The following is a 21,685-nucleotide window of genomic DNA, read 5'->3' as shown; positions in this document are numbered from 1 at the left end:
ATTCATGGTTTTATTTTTGGAAGTTCTTTTATATATTCTGGATAGTAATCTTTTGTTGATTATGTGTGTTGCATGCATTTTCTCTGTTTATGTCTGTCTTTTCCACTTTTTTAATCATATCTTTTGATAAACAGAAGCTTTTAATTTTAATGTAGTTGAACTTATTTTTTTCCTTTTCAATAGATATTTTGTGTTTTGTTTAAGAAATCTTCCCTAAGACAGTGTCATAACAGTATTCACTTGCATTGTCTTCTAAGAGTTTTAAAGTTTTGCTTTTCACATTTTGGCTTATAGTCTGTTTGATTTGATTTTTATGTTTGGAGTGAAGTAGGTATTCAGTTTTTTCCTCATATGGCTAATGATTTATTACACATTCCTTTTCTTCCCCACTGATCTACAGTGTCGTCACTTACATAGCAAGTTAACATATTTGCTCAAGTCTATTTCTAGGCTATCTGTTCTGTCCTATTGGTCAAATGTTTAGCATTGTATCAGTACTACACTTAAAGCTTTATTATAATAAAGTTATTTAGTTACACAATACCTCCTCCCCCATTCTTCTCCAAAATTGTCTTAGCTATTCTTGGCTCTCTGCCCTTCTCTGCAGTTTTAGAATTAGTTTGTGAAGCTCCACAGTTGGGCTTTTGATTAGAAATGTAGTTATATCTTATCCAAATATAGTCCATTCCTGAAATTGCGTAGATACTGAAGCTTAAGAGAACCTAAGTCTATATTTTATTATTTTAAAAGAGAGAATTAATAAATAGTTCCCAATCCATCAAAAACCTTAAGTAATTTCCCTCCAATTATAAAGTCTTCTGTAAACATCTAGAAGAATCCACCAGGGGCCAGCCCAGTGGCATAGTGTTTAAGTTCACACACTCCATTTCGGCAGCCCAGGGCTCGCAGGGTCGGATCCCAGGTGCAGACCTACACACCACTTATCAAGCCATGCTGTGGTGGCATCCTGCATACAAACCAGAGGAAGATTGGCTACGGGTGTCAGGTCAGGGACAATCTTCCTTGAGCAAAAAAAAGAGAATCCACCAAGATTTTCTGCATAATATAAAGCATTTAAAACACTAGTTACTTAGTCATTTCACACTTACTATACTCATTAGTTGGTATGTTTCTGGACAGAATGCAGTCATACTGGAAAGTATCAGATATTTCTTCTAACGGCTCCAATCATGTACCGTGATGTGAATAAACAATGAGAAAATATGCTAAAGATGCATGATGCATGCAGATCATTCTTAGTTAATAACCACGGCCATTTAAAAATGATAATTTACTGATTGAAGCCTTGCCTAGGTGAGATTTGGTGGTGAGGGATGGAAGAAACACTACTGTTTAGTGGTGGGTCGGGATTTGTGGGAGGGAACTGGTGAAGGGGCTCACATTTGTATTTCAAGAGATGTTTTCTTTTGGGCTTCTGAGACTCCAGAAATAGATGCTGTGGATCATTGTCCAAAGCCTTAGATTAACCAATGAAATGAAAAAAATCTCAAAATGGATGTCTCTTTGTGTTCCCGTTGTGGTTATACAATGTAAACATAAAATATGATCCTGTCAGGAAAATAGCTGAGATACAACTGCTGAGTGGACAGGACAGTCTCTCAGATTCATAAGCACCTTAAATGTGCACTTATGCAAATTCATTATAGTTGTGTTTTTCTTTTTCAATAGTGACTTCTGGGTTAAAAAATGTACAAGTTGTAATAGATATTCAGATAGCAAAAATTCTTCAAGTGAGGAACATTGGATATATAGATTAATTTGGAGAGAGTTGACATCTTTGCAATATTTAGTCTTCTATCCCTGACCATGATTTTATTTCTCTATTTGTTTAGATAGTTTTATACTTTTCTTATAAAGGTATATAGATAAAGAAGAATACTATATATATATATATATATATATATATATATATATATATATCTTATTTATCTGTAGATTCTCTTGGGTGTTGTATATACACAGTCATATTTTCTGAGAATAATGAAATTTTGTTTAATTTTCTTTTCTTACCATGTCAGCTATGGCTCCCTGGACATTGTTAAATAGAAATGGTGATGATAAACATCCTTATTCCTTATTTTAGGTATGATGTTTGCTATGTGTTTTTGGTAGATATCCTTTATCAGATTAAAGAAGTTTCCTACAATAGACAGTGTTGTATAATGGTTAAAAATGGTCGAGTCCAGACTTTCTAGCCAAGTTGCCTGAATTCAGCTCTTAGCATTACCACTTGCTTGCTGTGTGACCTTGGACAAATCACTTAACTTCTCTGTACCACAGTTTGGTCAGCTGTATAATAGTGATAATAATAATCTGTACTTCATTTGGTAGTTGTAAAGACTTAATGAGTTAATATATGTAAAACACTTAAAACTGTGCCTGGCATAAAGTGTAAGTGTTATGTGTTAGCCATTTTTACAGTTACTATAACAAATCCTCTTTTGCTAAGAGATTTTTTGTTTTCAAATCATGAACAGGTATTGAATTCTTATTTATTTAACTGTGTGATAGTCTCATTGGATTTTCTTAAGCACATTAATTAATATTTGTTAAGCTTATTAGAGTGTCAGATTTATGCTATGACTAGAATTTAATTTGTATGGCTTTTTAAGCCTTGGCGTATTTAGTGGTAGTTCTCATTTTGCACTTTTTTCTGGATGGCCTTTTAAGAAGCTTGGTTAGTGACTTTGCCATCCTGACTATTCACACTTATATAAACCTATTGTAATCATGAAACAATCTGTTACCTACTGTCAGGGAAATGTGTTTTTATACTTAGCGCAATTTCTTGATGGAAGTAGATTACCTTGTCTCTATTTTGGTATTTTACTAACAGATTAGTAGTCTATTTATAATTCTGAGACAAGGTGAAGAGTTATTAGATGAAGAAGCAGTTTTGGGAGAATTTACCAAGACAAGAAATTTTGTTTCTTTGGTCCTCTTTTGAAAATTCACTAATGTTGAAAAGTCTGTGTGGGAACAAACTTTATAGAGTTATTTGTATACAGCTGGGACTGAATTTATGAACTGCTTTTCCAACTTGCTAAAAAGCTAAAGATTGACAACCCCTTTCATACTGCATTATCCAGCTTGGCTTTTAACTCCAAGAGAACTGTGTTCACAAATTGATGCTCTGTTCCTTTGGGGTTGGTATAGAAGCATTAAATTGTACTAAAATATTCATATGTGAGTGCATTAGCTGAAAGCAATTGATGTTCTATTCCCAAGAGGACAAAGAGAAATGCTGTATGGACCTGTAGTCCAGAAAACACCCTGAGCATGCTTCTTAAAGGTAATTACGTGGCCTGGATGATCAAAGCCCTTACAGTGAAGCTTAAAATGACAAAGGAGAAGTTGTAGAATTTATAAACTGTGGTTTGAATTATAAATTGTTTGGTCGTGCAATAGGTAAAAACTTATTGGCTAAAAATTAGTTCTGACTGTATCTTTGAATTCTAATTATCTTTGATTTATTTCTTAGCTAATTTTTATCAGACTGATTTTGCTAAAGCATTTATTCCAGAGGACCAATATCAGTGGTTTTTTATCTATTACCATTTTACATATAAAGTTGAAATTTTTAAGTTTTGGAGAGAGTCTATTGAATTCTTTTACATATATAACTGTTTAAAAGCATGCCACTGATATGATAAATTGACATGTCTTGTAGATAGTCTAATTTAACAGCTGGCATGGAAATCAATAAGAGTAGACAGCAAATCTTTGTTGTAGCTATCTTGGTGTGGTAACTTGAAAGGAATAAGACTATTCTAAATTTCTATTCTTATTCTAACCGCATTTTTGGCTCTTTTATATAAAAGCTAATTTATTTTCTCATGTATAGTTTTAGATATGGTAAACATGCATGTGAATGTCAGAGAACGTAAGACACTGTACTAAAAGGAAATGTTTATTCAGTGGATAATTGATCACTTAGCATAGGTAATTCAATCCTTATCTTCACTTAGGGCCGAAGATATAAGTACTAAGATCTGGTACAAAAGAACATTTTAATAACTTGATTTAATATTATTATATATTAACATTAACCAAACAGTCCAAAAAGGAATTTGGGAAATTGCATTTGGGGCAGGGGGATGTATTCCATTTCCTTAAAGTGAGATTATTTAGAGGGTCTCTAGTTAGGTTGGATGAATGGCAAATTTATTATTTTCTTACAGGCATTATTTTCTGCCTTGCTTTCCATGTTATTTTTGGCAGTATTTCCATATTCCACAATACCTACTCAAATTTTTGTAACTTTGGAAGGTGCTTCAAGGAGTCTTTGTGTAACTTGGGCTGAACTTCACAACTCTGGTTGCTTTTTTTAAAAAATAAACTTGATTTTTTAGAACAGTTTTAGATTTTTACACAAAAATTGCAAAGATAGTACAGAGAATTCCCATAAATCCTGTACCTGGTTTTCCCTATTATTGTTACTTTTTTAATGTTATGCTTTTGTAATTGTCAAAACCACAAGATTTTAGAATTAAATTTTTGAAGATGGAGAATTGGGTGAAGGTTTCTGTCGAGGTGATAACTTTCTAATGAATTTTTATTGTGGTAAAATCTAGCAAAATTTGTCATTTTAACCATTTTTAAGTGTATAATTCAGTGGCATTAATTATATTCACAATATTGTGCAACTGTCACCATTATCTATATCTCAAATTTTTCATCACCCTAAACTAAGAAACTCTATATCCATTAAGCAATAACTCTCATTCCCTCCCACCCCAGCCCCTGGTAATTCGCTAATCTACTTTGCCTCTGTGATTTTGCCTATGCTGGATATTTCATAAAAGTGAACTCACACAATATTTGTCCTTTTGTGACTGTCTTATTTCATTTAGCATGTTTTCAGATTTTATCCATGTTGTTGCGTGTATCAGAACTTCATTGCATTTTATGGCTGAAAAAATATTCCAATAATATTCCATAAACAGTTTGTTTATCTATTTATCTGTTAATAGATACTTGTGTTGCTTTGTTTTCACCTTTTGGCTCTTGTGAATAATGCCGCTACAAACATTCACATACAAGTATCTGAGTCCGTGTTTTCAATTCTTTTACGTATATACCTAGCAGTAGGATTGCGGGGTCATGTGGTAATTCTATGTTTAGCTTTTTGAGGAACCTCAGAACTGTTTTCCAATGGTTACTTTGTAGCTCTCATGAACTCCTTGGCCTGGAAGTTATCTTAATTTTAGATTAAACATCAAGAAAGGCTGTGCGTAAACAATGGCCTAACTCGTATTAATTTTGGGAAAGAGGCACCTGGTGAGTGAAAAGAATAGTACTTGGAAGTCAGGTTCTAGTGCCAGCTCTGTTTCCTGGGGCCTTGATTTTTTTATTGATAAAGAGTTGCATAGATAATCTTAGAGGTTCCTTACTGCTCCAAAATTCTACATAGCTATGTGTAATTTAGCGTGTTCTAACTATTTGGATCAATTAAAGAACCTTACTGATAAAAAATTTGACAGTGAAACTTTTTATTTGACCTGCTAAAATGCAAAGCTTTGTAATAGACTGATCATATATCTATTTTAATGTCGTATACCCAACTATTTCAATGTAAATTAATCTGAGTAATTTTAGCAAAGTATATGATATACTTGGCTTTCTATCATTCCAGGTATACTTGAGGAATATTTTTCCACGGTGGAAAATCTGTGAGTTAGTATAGAAGCTAATTGGGTAAATACTAAGCATTTAATTGCAAAATAGTAAAAAAATTATATTTTATTGTAAAAATATTTTCCTAAGAAAAAACTTATTTCAGGTCCTATGCATCTATGTAATCAAAACCTGCAATTAAAAAGTACTACTAAAAGGTCAAGAGCTGAAATTTCACTTTTTCTGGTTTACATTTTAACATTTGCATTGCAAGTCACAGTATATTAGTTAATGTCCTTGTTTTTTAAAAAAAAATCTTTAACTTTATATTTGAGCAACTGAGTTATTAAATTTACATTTTGAACAAAAATAGTGAAATACGTAATGAAGCATATGCTACTGATATAAATTGCCATCTGCTTTGGGCATATTATAACTAGGCTGGTTGTGAAGAAGACATTTGGCTTCTCCTGGCAAAAAAGGTGGGCCAGTAGAAAGAATATTGAGGAACTAATATCTAATGAGTTGGATGTCTAATGAATTTAGGGTTTCAAAGAATCTTTGACTAAAAAGTCCAAGCTTCATATTCTCTGCCCAATAAGCACCAAGTCCATCTACTGAGCCACGGAATGTCCATTCATGTGAGAAACCTTCAAAGGCTAGATGAGGACTGCTGCTTTTTCTTCTAAGTGAGTTTCCTGGCTTTGCTTCTACATCTTTCCCATTAATAGTTATTTGAAACAAGATATTGACTTCATTGAAAGCCAGGTCAAAGTTTGTATCCAAAAGTGTTATCTGTCAGTACAGGTTACATAAATTAAAACAAACATACATCAAGAACAAACGAAATAATTTCCGAATCTTACCTCTTCTGTGAGTCAGTCTCTTTGATGGCCTTGTAGCTAGTACATGTGTGTGGAGGGCCTGCATTAGAGGTACTCCGGCTGTGACATGCAAGTGGGTGGTAGAGAGAGAAATCTAAAGGGTGTAGCTTATGTCCCTATTCAGGATAAGGAACCCAGAGCTAATGGACCAACTGATACTTCTAGTAACGTGGGATAAAAACTATGCTAGCTAAAATTGATATTTTTTAATACATAAACTTAAGTTAGCTGTTCATCTCATCTCGTTTTAGTGATTTTTCTCTAAGATAAATATATTTACTGAAGTTTTAATAGACTAGTGACTTCAGTTAAAGCATATTACCAGTACTGTCACAATACTGAGTTATTTGTGGTGTAGTAGAAAAAGTACTGAATTTGAAATCAGTGGACTTGGGTTAAGAAGCCTGCCTTTTACTAGGTGTGTATAACCTTGGACAACTCACCAAGCCTACCCGAGCCTGTGCTTTCTCTTCTCTAAAATGGGAATAACTTCTTACCCCTTAGAGTTATTGTCATAGTTAAGTGAGATAGTATATATCAAGTACAGCATGATTACTAGCATATATACAATTCATGTAACTGTGATGATTAATATGCCATCTTGAATCCTGATAACCTGAGCTAGTCCTAGTATAAGATCATTGTCTGATGGGTAGGACATACTTTGAGCTTCAAACCAAGAGTATGGGTAAAGTCCTCCATTCATGAAAACTCAGTTTAGCCATAATCCTGCCTGAGAATTTCATATACAGATAGCTGGTTGAGAAAGAGCCACAGTTATGCTTTGCATTTTGGGGCCTCTTCCAAAAAGAGCAGAGACTTAAACACAATTTGACAAAGAGAGGAAACAGTTTGGCCTTTTAAATGAGCAGCAGAAAGATATATAGCAATATTAATGCACAGGAGACTTGCAGTAGTTAGAAAATATAGTTTGGTTAATCTACTTCTCAAAGAGACATTCATTATTTGCTGTGATTAATTCCATTTAACTCCTCACCTGGCATTTGGCCTGTGTATGTGTATTCTGTTTTAGCTGTAACAGTTGCTGTTTAAGGTTATGCCTCTGTAGCCTTCTGAGTAAAGAAGGTTGAGAGAGCATTTGCTTTTTTGTAGAACTGTTGTCCTGAGGCAGTCATAGGGGTTTTGTTTTTGAGCACATAACATTGCATCTCTGAACTCTAGTTAGAACTACTTATAAATTTTTAAATTTCTTAAAAAAAATTTTTTTTTAAAGATTGGCATCTGAGCTAACCTCTGTTACCAATCTTTTTTTTTTTCTTCTTCTCCTTCTCCCCAAAGCCCCCCAGTACATAGTTATATATTCTAGTTGTAGGTCCTTCTGGTTGTGCTATGTGGGACGCCACCTCAGCATAGCCTGACGAGTGGTGCCATGTCTGCGCCCAGGATCCGAACTGGCAAAACCCTGGGCCACCGAAGCAGAGCATGTGAACTTAACCACTCGGCCACGGGGCCAGCCCCTCTTAAAGAAATTTGTTTTTAAGATTTTATTTTTCCTTTTTCTCCCCAAAGCCCCCGGTACATAGTTGTATAAATTTTTTAGTTGTGGGTCCTTCTAGTTGTGGCATGTGGAACGCTGCCTCAGTATGGCTTGATGAGTGGTGCCATGTTGGCGCCCAGGATCTGAACCAGCGAAACCCTGGGCCGACGAAGCAGAACGTGCAAACTTAACCATGCAGCCATGGGGCTGGCCCCTAAAATTTTTATCTTTGAAGAAATGTAGTTTTTTATGTTCCTTCCCCAACTCTATCTAGAAAGGGAGATGGTTGATAGAAAAGAAATTTTAAACCTGATTTTTAAAGAGATGGAGCAATATTGGCTTGGTTTTTCTGCTCTGAAAGCTCCAGGTTTAACCACTCTGCTCATATTCACATTTCATATAAACAAAAGAGTAAATGTTTAAATCTTTCCTTTCTACTTTGTTTAAAGAAAAGCAGATCTGAAGTTGCTGCAAGCAGAAAACTGTTCCAATTCCAGAAAAAAGTGAATGTGTGAGTTTATATCATAAACTCATGTAATTTCAACTTCATATATATATATATATATATATATATATTTTTATATGACCCATTTGATGTCTTGGTACTTGTATCTGGGATATATATCCCTGTACGAATATTGTGTTAGAATTTTGTAAAGAAATTCACTCCAGCATCCTAGGCCAGCCAGCACTGTCTAGGAAGTTGGGCAGAAATTCTAACTTTATAGCTAGCACTAAATGCAAAAAGGAAATTACCAAGTATCAGTGAAAAGAAATTTTCCCAGTACATTATCCCAGAAGAATTGTATCAGTTAATAACAACTTTCCTTGATATAGTAATAGTTACTATTACTGAACTATAGTAATAGTTTAAACTGCTCAAGTTTAAACTTTTATGATACTTGGTTGTCTTATGCCTTCTAGTTTAAAGATTTAATGATCATTTAACAATAATAATAATAGTATTAATAGTAATATCTAACATATTTTGAGCACTTCATATGTTATTTAATAATCACAACAATCCTATTAACTGTAGGTGTTTATCTCCATTTTACATATGAGAAGAGTGAGCCTTTGAGAGGTTAAAAGTAACTTACCTGAAAACACAGGTGGTAAGTGGAAGAGTCAGGATCTGAATCCATCTCTCTCTGATCTTATTTATTTAGTTATAATAGTGATTAAATAAATGTAGTAATTTCTTGTACTTGCTCACTTTCAACTTTTTGAGATCTAAGTCATTAATTTTCTAGCATCTTATTTCCTAATATATTTTTAAGGTTATAAATATTTTTCTAAGTACCACTTTAGCTACATCTCACAGGTTCTCATATCCTCTGCCTTTTTTTGGTGTTCCAAGTATTTTTTAATTTCCACTCTAATTTTTTTTAACTCAGATGAGTTAAATAATCTTTTTTGAGAAGTGAGTTTTTAAAGATAGATTTTTTGGGTTCTTCTAGAGTTTTAAAAATATATATAACTTACTAGAGAACAAAATTTGATAGTTTCTTTTCAGAGCATAAATTTGCTATATTAAACCAATAGTTTTCATCTGCTTTTGATTTTCCTTTTGGTCCACACTACCTGAAATTTGATGGATTTTTGTCATCTATTTGTGACTCTCTGTTGGCTGCTCTCTTATTTAATCTTGCTGCCTCTCATGCTGGTCTTCAGCTTTTTCACACTGTGGACTTTCCTTTTTGGTTCTCTTCCCACAGAGTTTAAAACAACCTATCATTGATCTTGTGAGCCAATATAAGCAAAACAGACACATGAGACTAATATCATTCTATCTCCAGATCTACTATCAGACCATGCTCCACAGTACCCTTATAGAGCTTGTAAGAAGGCTCTTCTTTAGCTTGTCCTAAAATTATTTTGGATCTGTGCTGTCCAACACTGTAACCACTAAGCCACACATGGCTGTTGGGCACTTGAAATGTGGCTAGTCTGAATTGAAATTATATTATCCAAGTTAGTTTCGCCTGTTTGTTTTTACTTTATTTAATGTGGCTAATAGAAAATTTAAAATTAAATATGTGGCTCACAATATATTTTTATTTTATATTTCTTTTTGATTTCACAACAGTGTTAGGCAAAAGTCACAATGCGTGAGTAAGAGGGAACCTTGTCCTTAGATTCAGCACTGAAATCCTCTGGAGAGCAGGACTCAGATAGTACCTCTTGGAATTCCAGGTTTCTTGCACAAGGTTTGGGTAAAGCAGGAGTGATGTTAGTACATACTTCCTTCTGAAAAAGGCAGCCAAAACCCAAATCATCCACCAGAGAATACTCTGGTCATGTTGATTCCACAGATTGGTTAGATTTCTGTAAAAGAATTAAGATTTCATTCCAGTCATCTTTCTGTTTCTTAGACATGCAGGTTTGTCATCAAGCTAGGACCAATAAAACCTGCTTTTAAAAGCTTGTTCTGTCTGAGGGACTAAGGGAGCAGGAACAGATGGGGTGGGCTGCAAAAGTGGGCTCCTGTTTGGCGGAGGGTAGAGATGACTACAGAGGAATATCGTCCCCTGATCTGCTTCCTGCTTCTAAAAGCCTTTCCACTTCCCCGTGGCAGGTACAGAAAGTGAGGGGTTGCACGAGAGATTAGAGCTCTATCACACTTTGATTTTTTTCCTATATTGGATTACAGATTTTTATGATCTTACCCTGTTGTTAGGCTGTAGCTTCTTGAGAACATGGACAAAGAATTAGTTGTCTTTATATTACCTTTAAGGTACAACAACATCAACATCAGAAAAATCATAGTTAACCAATGCCTCTCAACTTTTTACTGCTATGGCACACTTAGAAGATTACGGTATTTGTACCACGGGAGCTTCTGACTGTCCTGCACTCCTTCTAGTCCATATAACTCTTTTGTATGAATTAGGAAAAAAGTACCTCTTTCTCAAGTTACTTTACTGCCACCTGTTGGAAAATTATTGTAATAAAAATGCAGATCTATAATGACTGTGATATGAATGATGCCTCCCTCCAGAGTTGTTCAGTGTACAGCCTGCTCAGCTGTACCTGGTAGCCCTAAGACCGTGCCAGGAGCCCATCTGGTCACCCAGTGGGCTGAGAGAATCAATATTTGAGTAAATTTCAGCTCATGAGTGGCACACCACTGTCTTTGGGAAAACATACTGTGCTAAGGACTGAAGCCTCGCAGTAACCCTATGATTTAAGGTTTCTTCTAAGCCCGGTTTTTCAGATGAGCAAGCTGAGGCATAGGTAACATAGATAACTGGCCCACAGTCACAACTGTACAAGTCTGAGCTGGCATTTAACCCTAGGCAGTGACACTTCAGAGCCTAGGTTCTTAACTGCAGTAATAGACTCCTCTTGCAAACCTCTGTTAAACCGCACTGGATGCATCAGTTTCCAAGCCCTATTCCTGATTCCATCTCAGCCCATTGTAAAGTAGTTTAGACCTCTGCCCCTGAGTTCCTTGGATGAGTCTATAGCTAGAGTCTTTTTTTAGATTTTGGCAAAAGAAGAGGGATTTGTACTTTGTTCTACTGGTCCTTGTTTATATTGAAGTAAGTGCTATTCCTTCTTTATATTTCAGAATAACCTTTGGTCGTTTTACCACCCTGTTGCTTGACTTCTTCCCACCAGTCCCCATTCCTGATTCCAAACTGCTACCAGCTGTGTAGGTTGATCTAGTCTCTTGTTCTTATAGCTTTGTTCAGGCTGCTAGGATTTTATCTCCAGGACTACCCCTCCTTCTTTCTGTGTCTGTTACTTTCTTTAATCCCACCTCTTTTTGAACTCTTAATTGCTGTTGCCTCCAACATTGCCTGTCCTTTTCTCTCCAAATGATCTTTCTTGCTTTCTATCTGATTTAGAAGGAAAGTGCCTCAGGGCAGGGATTGCCTTGTTCGTTGTGAGGCAATGTCTTAAGTGCTCCATAAATTAGCATCTGTGGAGAATTTTGTACATAGTAATTATTATTATTGAAATACAAAAATGCTTTCTAAACCATGAGGAAGCATCCTATGATATTAGTCTAATTGTGTGTATATGTTTTTTAAAAAAGAAGAAAAAGCCTCTCTTCCTGCCTGAGAGAGCTATCAGACCTCAGAACAGCAGCCAAAATACCAGGACTTGTTCTGGGCTATTATTTCAATGTTTTTTTATTTATTCAGAGAACTGTGTTTGCAAGACAGTAAAATAAGGTCCTGCTGGTCATGTGGACCTACTGGGACTATTTATTCTGGTCAGAAAGGCAGGAAAGGGCCTGGAACTATCTGCTTTGGCCCAGTCTGTGTGACTTAGTGACATTTAAGGTTGAAGTCAAGGCTGTTCATCTCTTGGGGGGTTTAAAGTAAATTTCATTTATATAAATGTCTATTTCCAGAGTGAATCAACATTTTTATTAGCATTTTTATGATGCAAGTGGAGACTTGTTGAATTTTAATGTAGACATATATGTCAGAAGGACTCATTTACAGAACTATTGATCCTTTCCAATGCTGACTGAAAATATACTTAGAAGAGAAGTTAGTGAGTCGGTTTCGGTCTATCTGAATAACTTGCTTTAAAAATCTTTACCACTTGTTCACCTGGTTTTCCTGAATGTGAGATTTAGTAAGTACATTTGGATTAACAATTTAAGGAATATCTTTTTATGAAAGAAATACTAGTCAGAATAAACTGAAATGGGGGTTGGCCTGGTGGCGCAGCAGTTACATGCGCACAGTCCGCTTCAGCAGCCCAGGGTTCGACTGTTCCCTGTGTGGACATGGCACCACTTGGCAAGCCATGCTGTGGTAGGTGCCCCACATATAAAGTAGAAGAAGATGGGCCTGCATGTTAGCTCAGGGCCAGTCTTCCCCAGCGAAAAGAGGAGGATTGGCAGCAGTTAGCTCAGGGCTAATCTTCCTCAAAAAAAAAAAAAAAAAAAAAAAAAAAGAATAAACAAATGATGTTAAAATTATCAATTGAAGTTACCTGTAAATCTCCAATAGAAAATAGTGGTGCTTTTTCAAAGAAAAGCCTGTTTATCACTTGTATGAATGTCCATGTCTGATGAGACAGTATAATGACAAGGCCTCATTGCATTGTCCAACTCTGTATGGTCATAATTGACGCATTGGATAGGTTTAAGATAGTATCATGGAGCAGGGATTGCTTTTTATCCTCACCCATACGTTTTACTTTCCACAGTATACTTTTACACCCTAAGACACAGTCTCTTTAGGCCAAATTGCTCTTACTTATCTTCAAGCTTTTGATGATAACTATAGAGCAAGTTGAATTGGAAAACAAGCCCAGCTCATTTTCAGATGATTAACTTACTTTGGGGACTAGGTTGTTTCCTTTTCCAGGGTACACAGTGGTATCTTGTGCTCTAGAAGCAGGTGGACACTTTATGCCTTTAAAGATAAGGCCCAGGGATATACCATCAATGTGCTGGATAGAGTTACAGGTTTCAGGCTGCAGGGATCATCTATTCTAGTGGTTCTCAGCTCTCGCTGCACATTAGAGTATCCTGGGGAGCTTTTTTAAAAAGCTCCAATGCCAGGGCTATGCCTCCGCTGTTTACAATTGGGAAAACCGAGAGAGGGGGAAATTGACTTGTATACAGCCTAACACACTTAGGTGTTATGAAAAATCATAGTATTAGGTGGCAACGACATTATTCCCAGATCCTAGTTGAAATGCTCTCTTATTTTGGAGTGAGCAGTGGTTAAATTAGATCATGAGCAGTGCAGAAACAAGGTGGGACCATCTGACTTTCTCATTGACTTTGAAGTATCTGCCCTGTAGTAAAACTGAATGTGACAGAGCCACCTTCAATGCCGTCCATGTTATTGATATTGAGGGGAGACTTTTTTGTCAGTTGCGACAAATTTGTAGTGTCAGTTTTGGTTACATGGTAGGTGCACCCTCTACCCAAGCCAGGACTTGTTAGTTCAGTTTACATGTGGGAAAAACTTTTCAGTTGAAGCTTTAATTATACTTAGTAGACGGAATGGAGCAGTTAAGCTCTTCTAATTAGGCACTTATTAATTGGTTTTTCATGATGATAGTTTTAATTTTCAAACATGGATACTTGAAGATTTTTAGATAAGGGGACAGAGAGAAGCAGTCAGTTGTCATTCCCTTGGTAATTATTGGGGGCAGAGAGGTAGGAAGAAGTGCAAATATCACCAAAATTTATTTAGAAACTACAGTGTGGGGGCCGTTTTGTTAGATGCTGGAAATTAAAAGGTTCAGCCTATGCTTTCAAGAAGTTTGTTGTTTTTTACTTAGGGATATTGTGCGTGTGTGTGTGTGTGTATGTACTTAGAATCTCTTGAGACTGATTTGTATTTTTGGTTTTTCTAAATACAAAGTTTAATAAATATATCCTAATTACCGTTTTAACAAATATCCTTTTATGAGAAGGCAAACAACTAAGTCAAAATATATTCTAATACATGTGAGTATAAGTGTTGTATGTTAATATACAATGTGTGTATATTGTGAATGGGTATATACTGTGGTGAGTTGAAGTATGATATCCAAATGAGCAGCATAGACAAAAAGTGCTACCTCACAGGAACCTGTGAGATAAAGTCCAACAATTGATGTAAAATGCTTTGCACAGTGGTTGACACATAGTTAATGCTCAACAATTCTCATTATCCATGTATTTATTATTATACCACCACTACTATAGGAATTCAGAGGAAAAAGAGGACTATAGGTTAGGGAGATCAGGGAAGGAGGAAAGTATAATTTAAGTAATATCCATTGCATCTATTTTATTTAAAATAGCTTTTGCCTACGACTTGAATTACTAATAGCAAATACTTTGGAAGGTATTATATAATATAATATAAACACATGTTAATTATATGGTCTCTTTTGTTTCAGGAACTTTACATTGCTGTAGGAATATCTGGAGCCATCCAACATTTAGCTGGGATGAAAGACAGCAAGGTGACTACACAACAGTAATGATGCTAAGAGAAAAACGTTTTGTATTCTAAAATTTGAGTTTCACTGTATGTTTCCATGTAGTACAGTGTGTGTAGTTGAACCGTTCACATTAACACAGATGTAGGAACTGAAAGAAATATAAGCTACTATTCACTGCCTGAAAATACACCATTGGTAGGAGACGCAATGCTTTGTCATAGAAAAAGACCTAAACCTGAGTCCCCACTCCATGCTAGCTTACCACATGACACATCCTGTCTGTACTTCAGTTCTTTGTCTACCAAATGCAGGTGTTGGATGATGATCTCTAAGGTCCCTTTCAACTCTGACAGTCTATGGATCGAAATTGTGGGGCAAAAACAACATAATGAGGTTCTGAGCATCTAACAAATTTTATGAGGTTCTGATCCCTGGTTCTTTATCTGCTTCACTCTAGTCCCCGAACATTCCCACCCTCATACGTCAGCAAGGCCCCTCTTCTTGGGTTGTTACTAAAGTGTAGCTGATACATTTTGGGTTGGAGCATCTTAATTCCTCAGTAATTGTCAAAAATACAGTGTATAGAGCAAACACTTGGTTTTATCTTGCTCCATGGTCTGTATCTGGAAGTCCTGTGTAATTACTCTGTGAACATACATTTCAGAATATGACACATTAATTCATGCATAACAATGTACAGTTTGAATTATGAACTCAGTCTTTCATGAAGTCACAGATGCCTCTGACACTCCTGCTTTTATCCATTCAGATGGAAGTTTGATATAAAAGGTAATAAAACTTTTAATAGGTTTAACTTCTAGCTTGAAAAAAATGCATGCACTACCTCCTTGTAACCTCTAAATGAATTGGCCCCAAACCAGTCAGATTTCACAGTTGGATGGCAGGTTTCTTTATCGAGCTATGAAAACAGCAGTGCCAATGGGGAAAATGTTGTTGCTGCATTAAAGAAAAAATACCACTCCAACACCAGCAACCTTAAAACATATTTTTAGCCAGACCAGTTCAGACATATCTAGAATTCTGCTTCTCTAAATTAAAGATTCTGCCTGCCAAGAAGATCCTGGTGAAAATTCTCATTCCATGCCAACAGGGATTTGGATTAGGGGAGAGATGGACTAGATAGTATATGTCAAAGCAAAAAGGGAACAAAGCATAAGAATAAACTTGAGCCAAGACTTTGTCTCTCCATCCAGTCAACAAATATTTATTAAGCATGTACCTTGTACTAGACACTGGGGATGCTTAAATGAAAAAGACATAGTCCCTGTCATCACTGTCTTGTGTGGGAGACACAGCAATCTCTGGTTGTAATTTGGTTAAGCTCTAAAATAGGATATTAGAGTGACTGGTTTAAATCTGATAGTTGTATTGCATACAAGCTGCAGTTTTAATTAGCATTGTGGTATAGTTGAAAGAATATGAGATTTGATTGTTCTATCAAATGAGTCCATGTAATGAAAGCAGTTTTCGAACTATGTACATATTAATATGGTTGAATACAGTCTGTGCTTTAAATGCTCTGTAAGGAAGAAGAGCATGAATTTATAAGGACATATTAAGAGAGCTCTAGGGCGCAAGGAATATTTTATCACAGTTATTTACTGTTGATAATTTAAGAGTATTCTTCTAATAATCTGAAAAACTGTAGCCAACCCAAATCTTTTTCTTACATACTTTAGTGGTTCCTTGCCCACAGTTATATGCTCTTTAAAAATAACTATATAGTGGGATGGAAAAGCTTTTATATGATTAAACTGTCAGATGTTTGACTAGGTGGCTTCTAGGAAAATCATTAACCATTGTTAAATAAATCTCTGCTAGTAGCTGTGAAGCAGGCTGCCCATTCCCAGAAGTGAAACACCTCAATACAAATCAATGCCTGTGACTTAAAATGTTTATTCTTGTGACTTTGGATTTGAGTCTCATATTGAAACCATCATTTATTGTCTCTGACCACACATCTTTTAATATATATGGCATATTTCTCTGGATTGGTAGAGACCTAAACTACACTATGCTCCAAACTCAGATATTCTGGATTATTCTGCCCATCTTTTTGAGGGGCTCCTAAGAGGCCCATCTTTTTGAGGGCCTCCTGAGGGGCCCCTCTAGAGGAATTAAACATATGTTGTATAGCCTATATTTTAAGTCAGACTATATCAAAATACTTTTTAAATGTGTTTCAGCTGTTTTCATGAGATAGAGTAATAGGCAGGTAGAAAGTTAATTTTACTTCTAGAGATTTGAATTATTATAATCTACCATCTATTAAAATAATACCACTTAGAGTCAAAACTCTAATTTTACTTTAATTGCAATGGTGTTAGAAGCATCTGCGGGCTGGCCCCGTGGCCCAGTGATTAAATTTACATGCTTTGCTTCGGCGGCCTGAGGTTCGCCCATTTGGATCCTGGGTGAAGAGCAGCACACCGCTCATCAAGCCATGCTGTGATGGCATCCCATGTAGAAGAACTAGAATGGCTTACAACTAGGATATACAGCTATGTACTAGAGCTTTAGGGAGGAAGAAAAAAAAAGAGAGAAACATTGGCAACAGATGTTCGCTCAGGACCAATCGTCCTCACGAAAAAAGGAAACAGTATCTATGGGCGAATACCCATATATAAATAAATTTGTTAATAAAAGAATAATTGGTAAACACGGCACCTTTTTGACAAAGTGACTATTATTCATTAATCTTACTAATCTCTCATTATAATCTTTTACATTTAAATCTTTTATAGGACATGAGAGGAACTTTTAACAGTTTTTGTAGGAGATGTAGTAATTTACTTGTTTTATTACATTTATTTACTACATACATAAGGACTTAAGCTTTTTTGTTTTAAAGCTCTCTTTTACTAACAGGTTGACTAAATAGTTAACTTTTATATTCCCACAGTAGACCCAGTATAATAATTTTAAAATACTAAATAGAATATATGGGAGATTAATAGTTTGAGCTACAAAGGATATGAATTAGGGTGTGGATTTCTTACTCTTCTTTTTTTTAAGTTGAAGTCTAACATTTACAATCACAAATTTAAATTTATATGTTACTAATAGGAGATGGAAATAATTTTATAAGTGAGATAAGCTGAGAATTGACTCATATAATCATAATGAATATCTCATGATTTGATAAAGTAGACTTCTAACTTATTGAATAAGAGCACAACAAATATAAAGTAAGTTACTTAATTTTTCATCCATGGATTTTATTCACTATATCTAAAAGTTTTCAATGACCTCAAAACTTTCCAATTATATTTTGTTTTTTTATTTTAAGTCAAATTATTGAGGTATAATATACATACAGAAAAATTTTTAGTATACTCCACTTCAAAAAAATTTTTTTGTGGTGAGATATACATAAAATTTGTCATCTTAACTATTTTATTTTTATTTTTTTATTGAGTTCATAATAGTTTACTTCAGTGTGAGATTTCAGTTTTATATTATTTCTGGACTATCACAACAGAGGTGCTCCTCTTCACCTCCTGTGCCCACTCCCCACCCCTCTTCCCCTGGTAACCGCTGAACTGTTTTCTTTGCCATGTGTTTGTTCGTATTCCACATATGAGTGAAATCATCTGATGTTTGTCTTTCTCAGTCTGGCTTATTTTGCTTAGCATAATTCCCTCCGGGTCCTTCCATGTTGTTGCAAAAGGTAGGATTTTAGCTTTTTTTATGACTGAGTAGTAGTCCATTGTATATATATATCCCACATCTTCTTTATCCAGTCATCAGTCGATGACCACGTGGATAGTTTCCATGTCTTGGCTATTGTGAATAGTGCTGCACTGAACTTAGGGGTGCATATGTTACTTTAGATTGTTGATTTCAAGTTCTTTGGGTAGGTACCCAGTAGTGGGATAGCTGGGTCATATGGTCATTCTACTTTCAGTTTTTTGAAGAATCTCCATACCGTTTTCCATAGTGGCTGCACCAGTTTGCATTCCCACCAGCAGTGGATGAGGGTTCCCTTCTCTCCACACCCTCTCCAACATTTGTTATTTTCAGACTTACTGATTATAGCCATTTTAACAGGAGTCAGGTGGCATCTTAGCGTAGTTTTGCTTTGTATTTCCTGGATGATTAGTGACGTTGAACACCTTTTCATGTGTTTATTGGCCATCTGTCTATCTCCTTTGGAAAAATGTCTGTTCATATCCTCTGCCCATTTTTTGATCGGGCTGTTTTTCTCTTGTTCAGTTGTGTGAGTTCCTTATATAGTATGGAGATTAACCCCTTGTCGGATATATGATTTGCAAATATTTTCTCCCAATTGGTGGGTTGTCTCTTTGTTTTGATCCTAGTTTCTTTTGCCTTGCAGAAGCGCTTTAGTGTAATGAACTCCCACTTCTTTCTTTTTTCTTTTGTTTCCCTTGTCTGAGAAGACATGGTATTCGAAAAGATCCTTTTAAGTTCGATGTCAAAGAGTATATTACCTATATTATCTTCCAGGAGTTTTACGGTTTCAGGACTTATCTTCAAGTGTTTGCGCCATTTTGAGTTTATTTTTGTGTATGGTGTGAGATAATGGTCTACTTTCATTCTTTTGCATGTGGCTGTCCAGATTTCCCAACACCATTTACTGAAGAGACTATCTTTTCTCCATTGTATGTTCTTGGCACCTTTGTTGAAGATCAGCTGTCCGGAGATGTGCAGTTTTATTTCTGGGCTTTCAGTTCTGTTCCATTGATCTGTGCACCGGTTTTTGTACCAGTACCATGCTGTTTTGATCACTACGGCTTTGCAGTACATTTTGAAGTCAGGGATTGTGATGTCTCCAGCTTTGTTCTTTGTTCTTGGGATTGCTTTAGCAATTCAGGGTCTTTTGTTGCCCCATATGAATTTTAGGATTCCTTGTTCTGTGTCCATGGAGAATGTCACTGGGATTCTGATTGGAATTGCATTGAATCTGTAGATTGCTTTGGGTAGTATGGACATTCTAACTATGTTTCTCCTTCCAATCCGTGTGTGTGGAATCTCTTTCCATCTCTTTATGTCATTATCAATTTCTTTCAGTAATGTCTTATAGTTTTCATTCTATAAGTCCTTCACCTCCTTGGTTAAATTTATTCCTAGGTACTTTATTCTTTTAGTTGCAATTGTAAATGGAATTGTATTCTTGAGTTCTCTTTCTGTAAGTTTGTTATTAGAGTATAGAAATGCAACTGATTTTTTTAAGTTGATTTTGTAGCCCACAACTTTACTGTAGTTGTTAATTATTTCTAATAGTGTTCTGATGGATTCTTTAGGGTTTTCTATATATAAGATCACGTTGTCTGCAAACAGGGAGACTTTTACTTCTTCACTCCCTATTTGGATTCCTTTTATTCCTTTCTCTTGCCTAATTGCTCTGGCCAAAACCTCCAGTACTACGTTGAATAAGAGTGGTGATAGTGGGCATCCTTGTCTTGTTCGTGTTCTCAGAGGGGTGGCGTTCAGTTTTTCCCTATTGAGTATGATGTTAGCTGTGGGTTTGTCATATATGGCTTTTATTACGTTGAGGTAATTTCCTTCTATCCTCAGTTTGTTAAGAGTTTGTATCATAAATGGCTGTTGGTTCTTGTCAAATGCTTTCTCTGCATCTATTGAGATGGTCATATGGTTTTTATTCCTCATTTTGTTAATGTGGTGTATCTCATCAATTGATTTGTGGATGTTGAACCATCCCTGTGCCCCTGGTGTAAATCCCATTTGATCATGATGTATGATCTTTTGGATGTATTGCTGTATTCGGGTTGCCAATGTTTTGTTGAGGATTTTTGCATCTGTGTTCATCAGTGACAGTGGCCTGTAGTTTTCCTTTTTTGTGTTGTCCTTGTCAGGCTTTGGCATCAGAGTGATGTTGGCCTCGTAGAATGTGTTAGGAAGCATTACGTCTTCCCTAATGTTTTGGAACAGCTTGAGAAGGATAGGTATTAAATCCTCTCTGAAAGTTTGGTAGAATTCCCCAGGGAAGCCATCTGGTCCTGTGCTTTTACTCTTTGGGATGCTTTTGATTGTTGTTTCAATCTCTTTCCTTGTGATTGATCTATTCAGATTATCTGTTTCTTCTTGATTCAGCTTTGGGAGATTGTAAGAGTCTAAGAATTTATCCATTTCCTCTAGATTATCCATTTTTCTGGCATATAGCTTTTCATAGTATTCTCTTATAAGCCGTTGTATTTCTGTGGTAATCTGTCGTTATTTCTCCTCTTTCATTTCTACTTTTGTTTATCTGAGCTTTCTCTCTTTTTTTCTTTGTAAGTCTGGCTAGGGGTTTGTCAATTTTGTTCATCTTTTCAAAGAACCAGCTCTTTGTTTCATTGATCCCTTCTGCTGCCTTTTTTTGTTTCAATAGCATTTATTTCTGCTCTGATTTCTATTATTACTTCCCTTCTGTGACTTTGGGCTTTGTTCTTCTTTTTCTAATTCAGTTAGCTGTAGTTTGAGATTGCTTATTTGGGATTTTTCTTATTTGCTAAGGTGAGCCTGTATCGCAATGAATTTCCCTCTTAGGACCACTGTTGCTGCATCCTATATGAGTTGGTATGGTATGTTATCATTTTCATTTGTCTCCAGATATTTTTTGATTTCTCCTTTAATTTCTTCCATGATCCATTGCTCGTTCAAATAGCACGTTGTTTAGTCTACACATCTTTGTCCCTTTCTCTGCTTTTTTCTTGTAATTAATTTCTAGCTTTTATAGCATTGTGATTGGAAAAGATGCTTGTTATTA

The 21,685-nt window shown here is 35.7% G+C and overlaps 1 protein-coding gene across 1 annotated transcript in view; it reads left to right on the top strand.

Annotated features, from left to right (window-relative positions):
• Window positions 1-15,018, top strand: part of LOC124233046 (electron transfer flavoprotein subunit alpha, mitochondrial) — a 76,237-nt gene extending 61,219 nt beyond the window's left edge. Inside the window, exon 10 of the mRNA XM_046650067.1 lies at window positions 14,890-15,018. Coding sequence (XP_046506023.1) covers window positions 14,890-14,973 — 84 coding nt within the window. The 3' untranslated portion in view covers window positions 14,974-15,018. The remainder of the gene's footprint in view (window positions 1-14,889) is intronic.
• Window positions 15,019-21,685: the final 6,667 nt, after the last annotated feature.

Source organism: Equus quagga, unplaced genomic scaffold (genome assembly GCF_021613505.1).
Source record: "Equus quagga isolate Etosha38 unplaced genomic scaffold, UCLA_HA_Equagga_1.0 153_RagTag, whole genome shotgun sequence".
Classification (NCBI taxonomy): domain Eukaryota; kingdom Metazoa; phylum Chordata; class Mammalia; order Perissodactyla; family Equidae; genus Equus; species Equus quagga.
The sequence above is the reverse complement of the archived record's forward strand: the minus strand, read 5'-3'. Positions and strand labels throughout refer to the sequence as shown.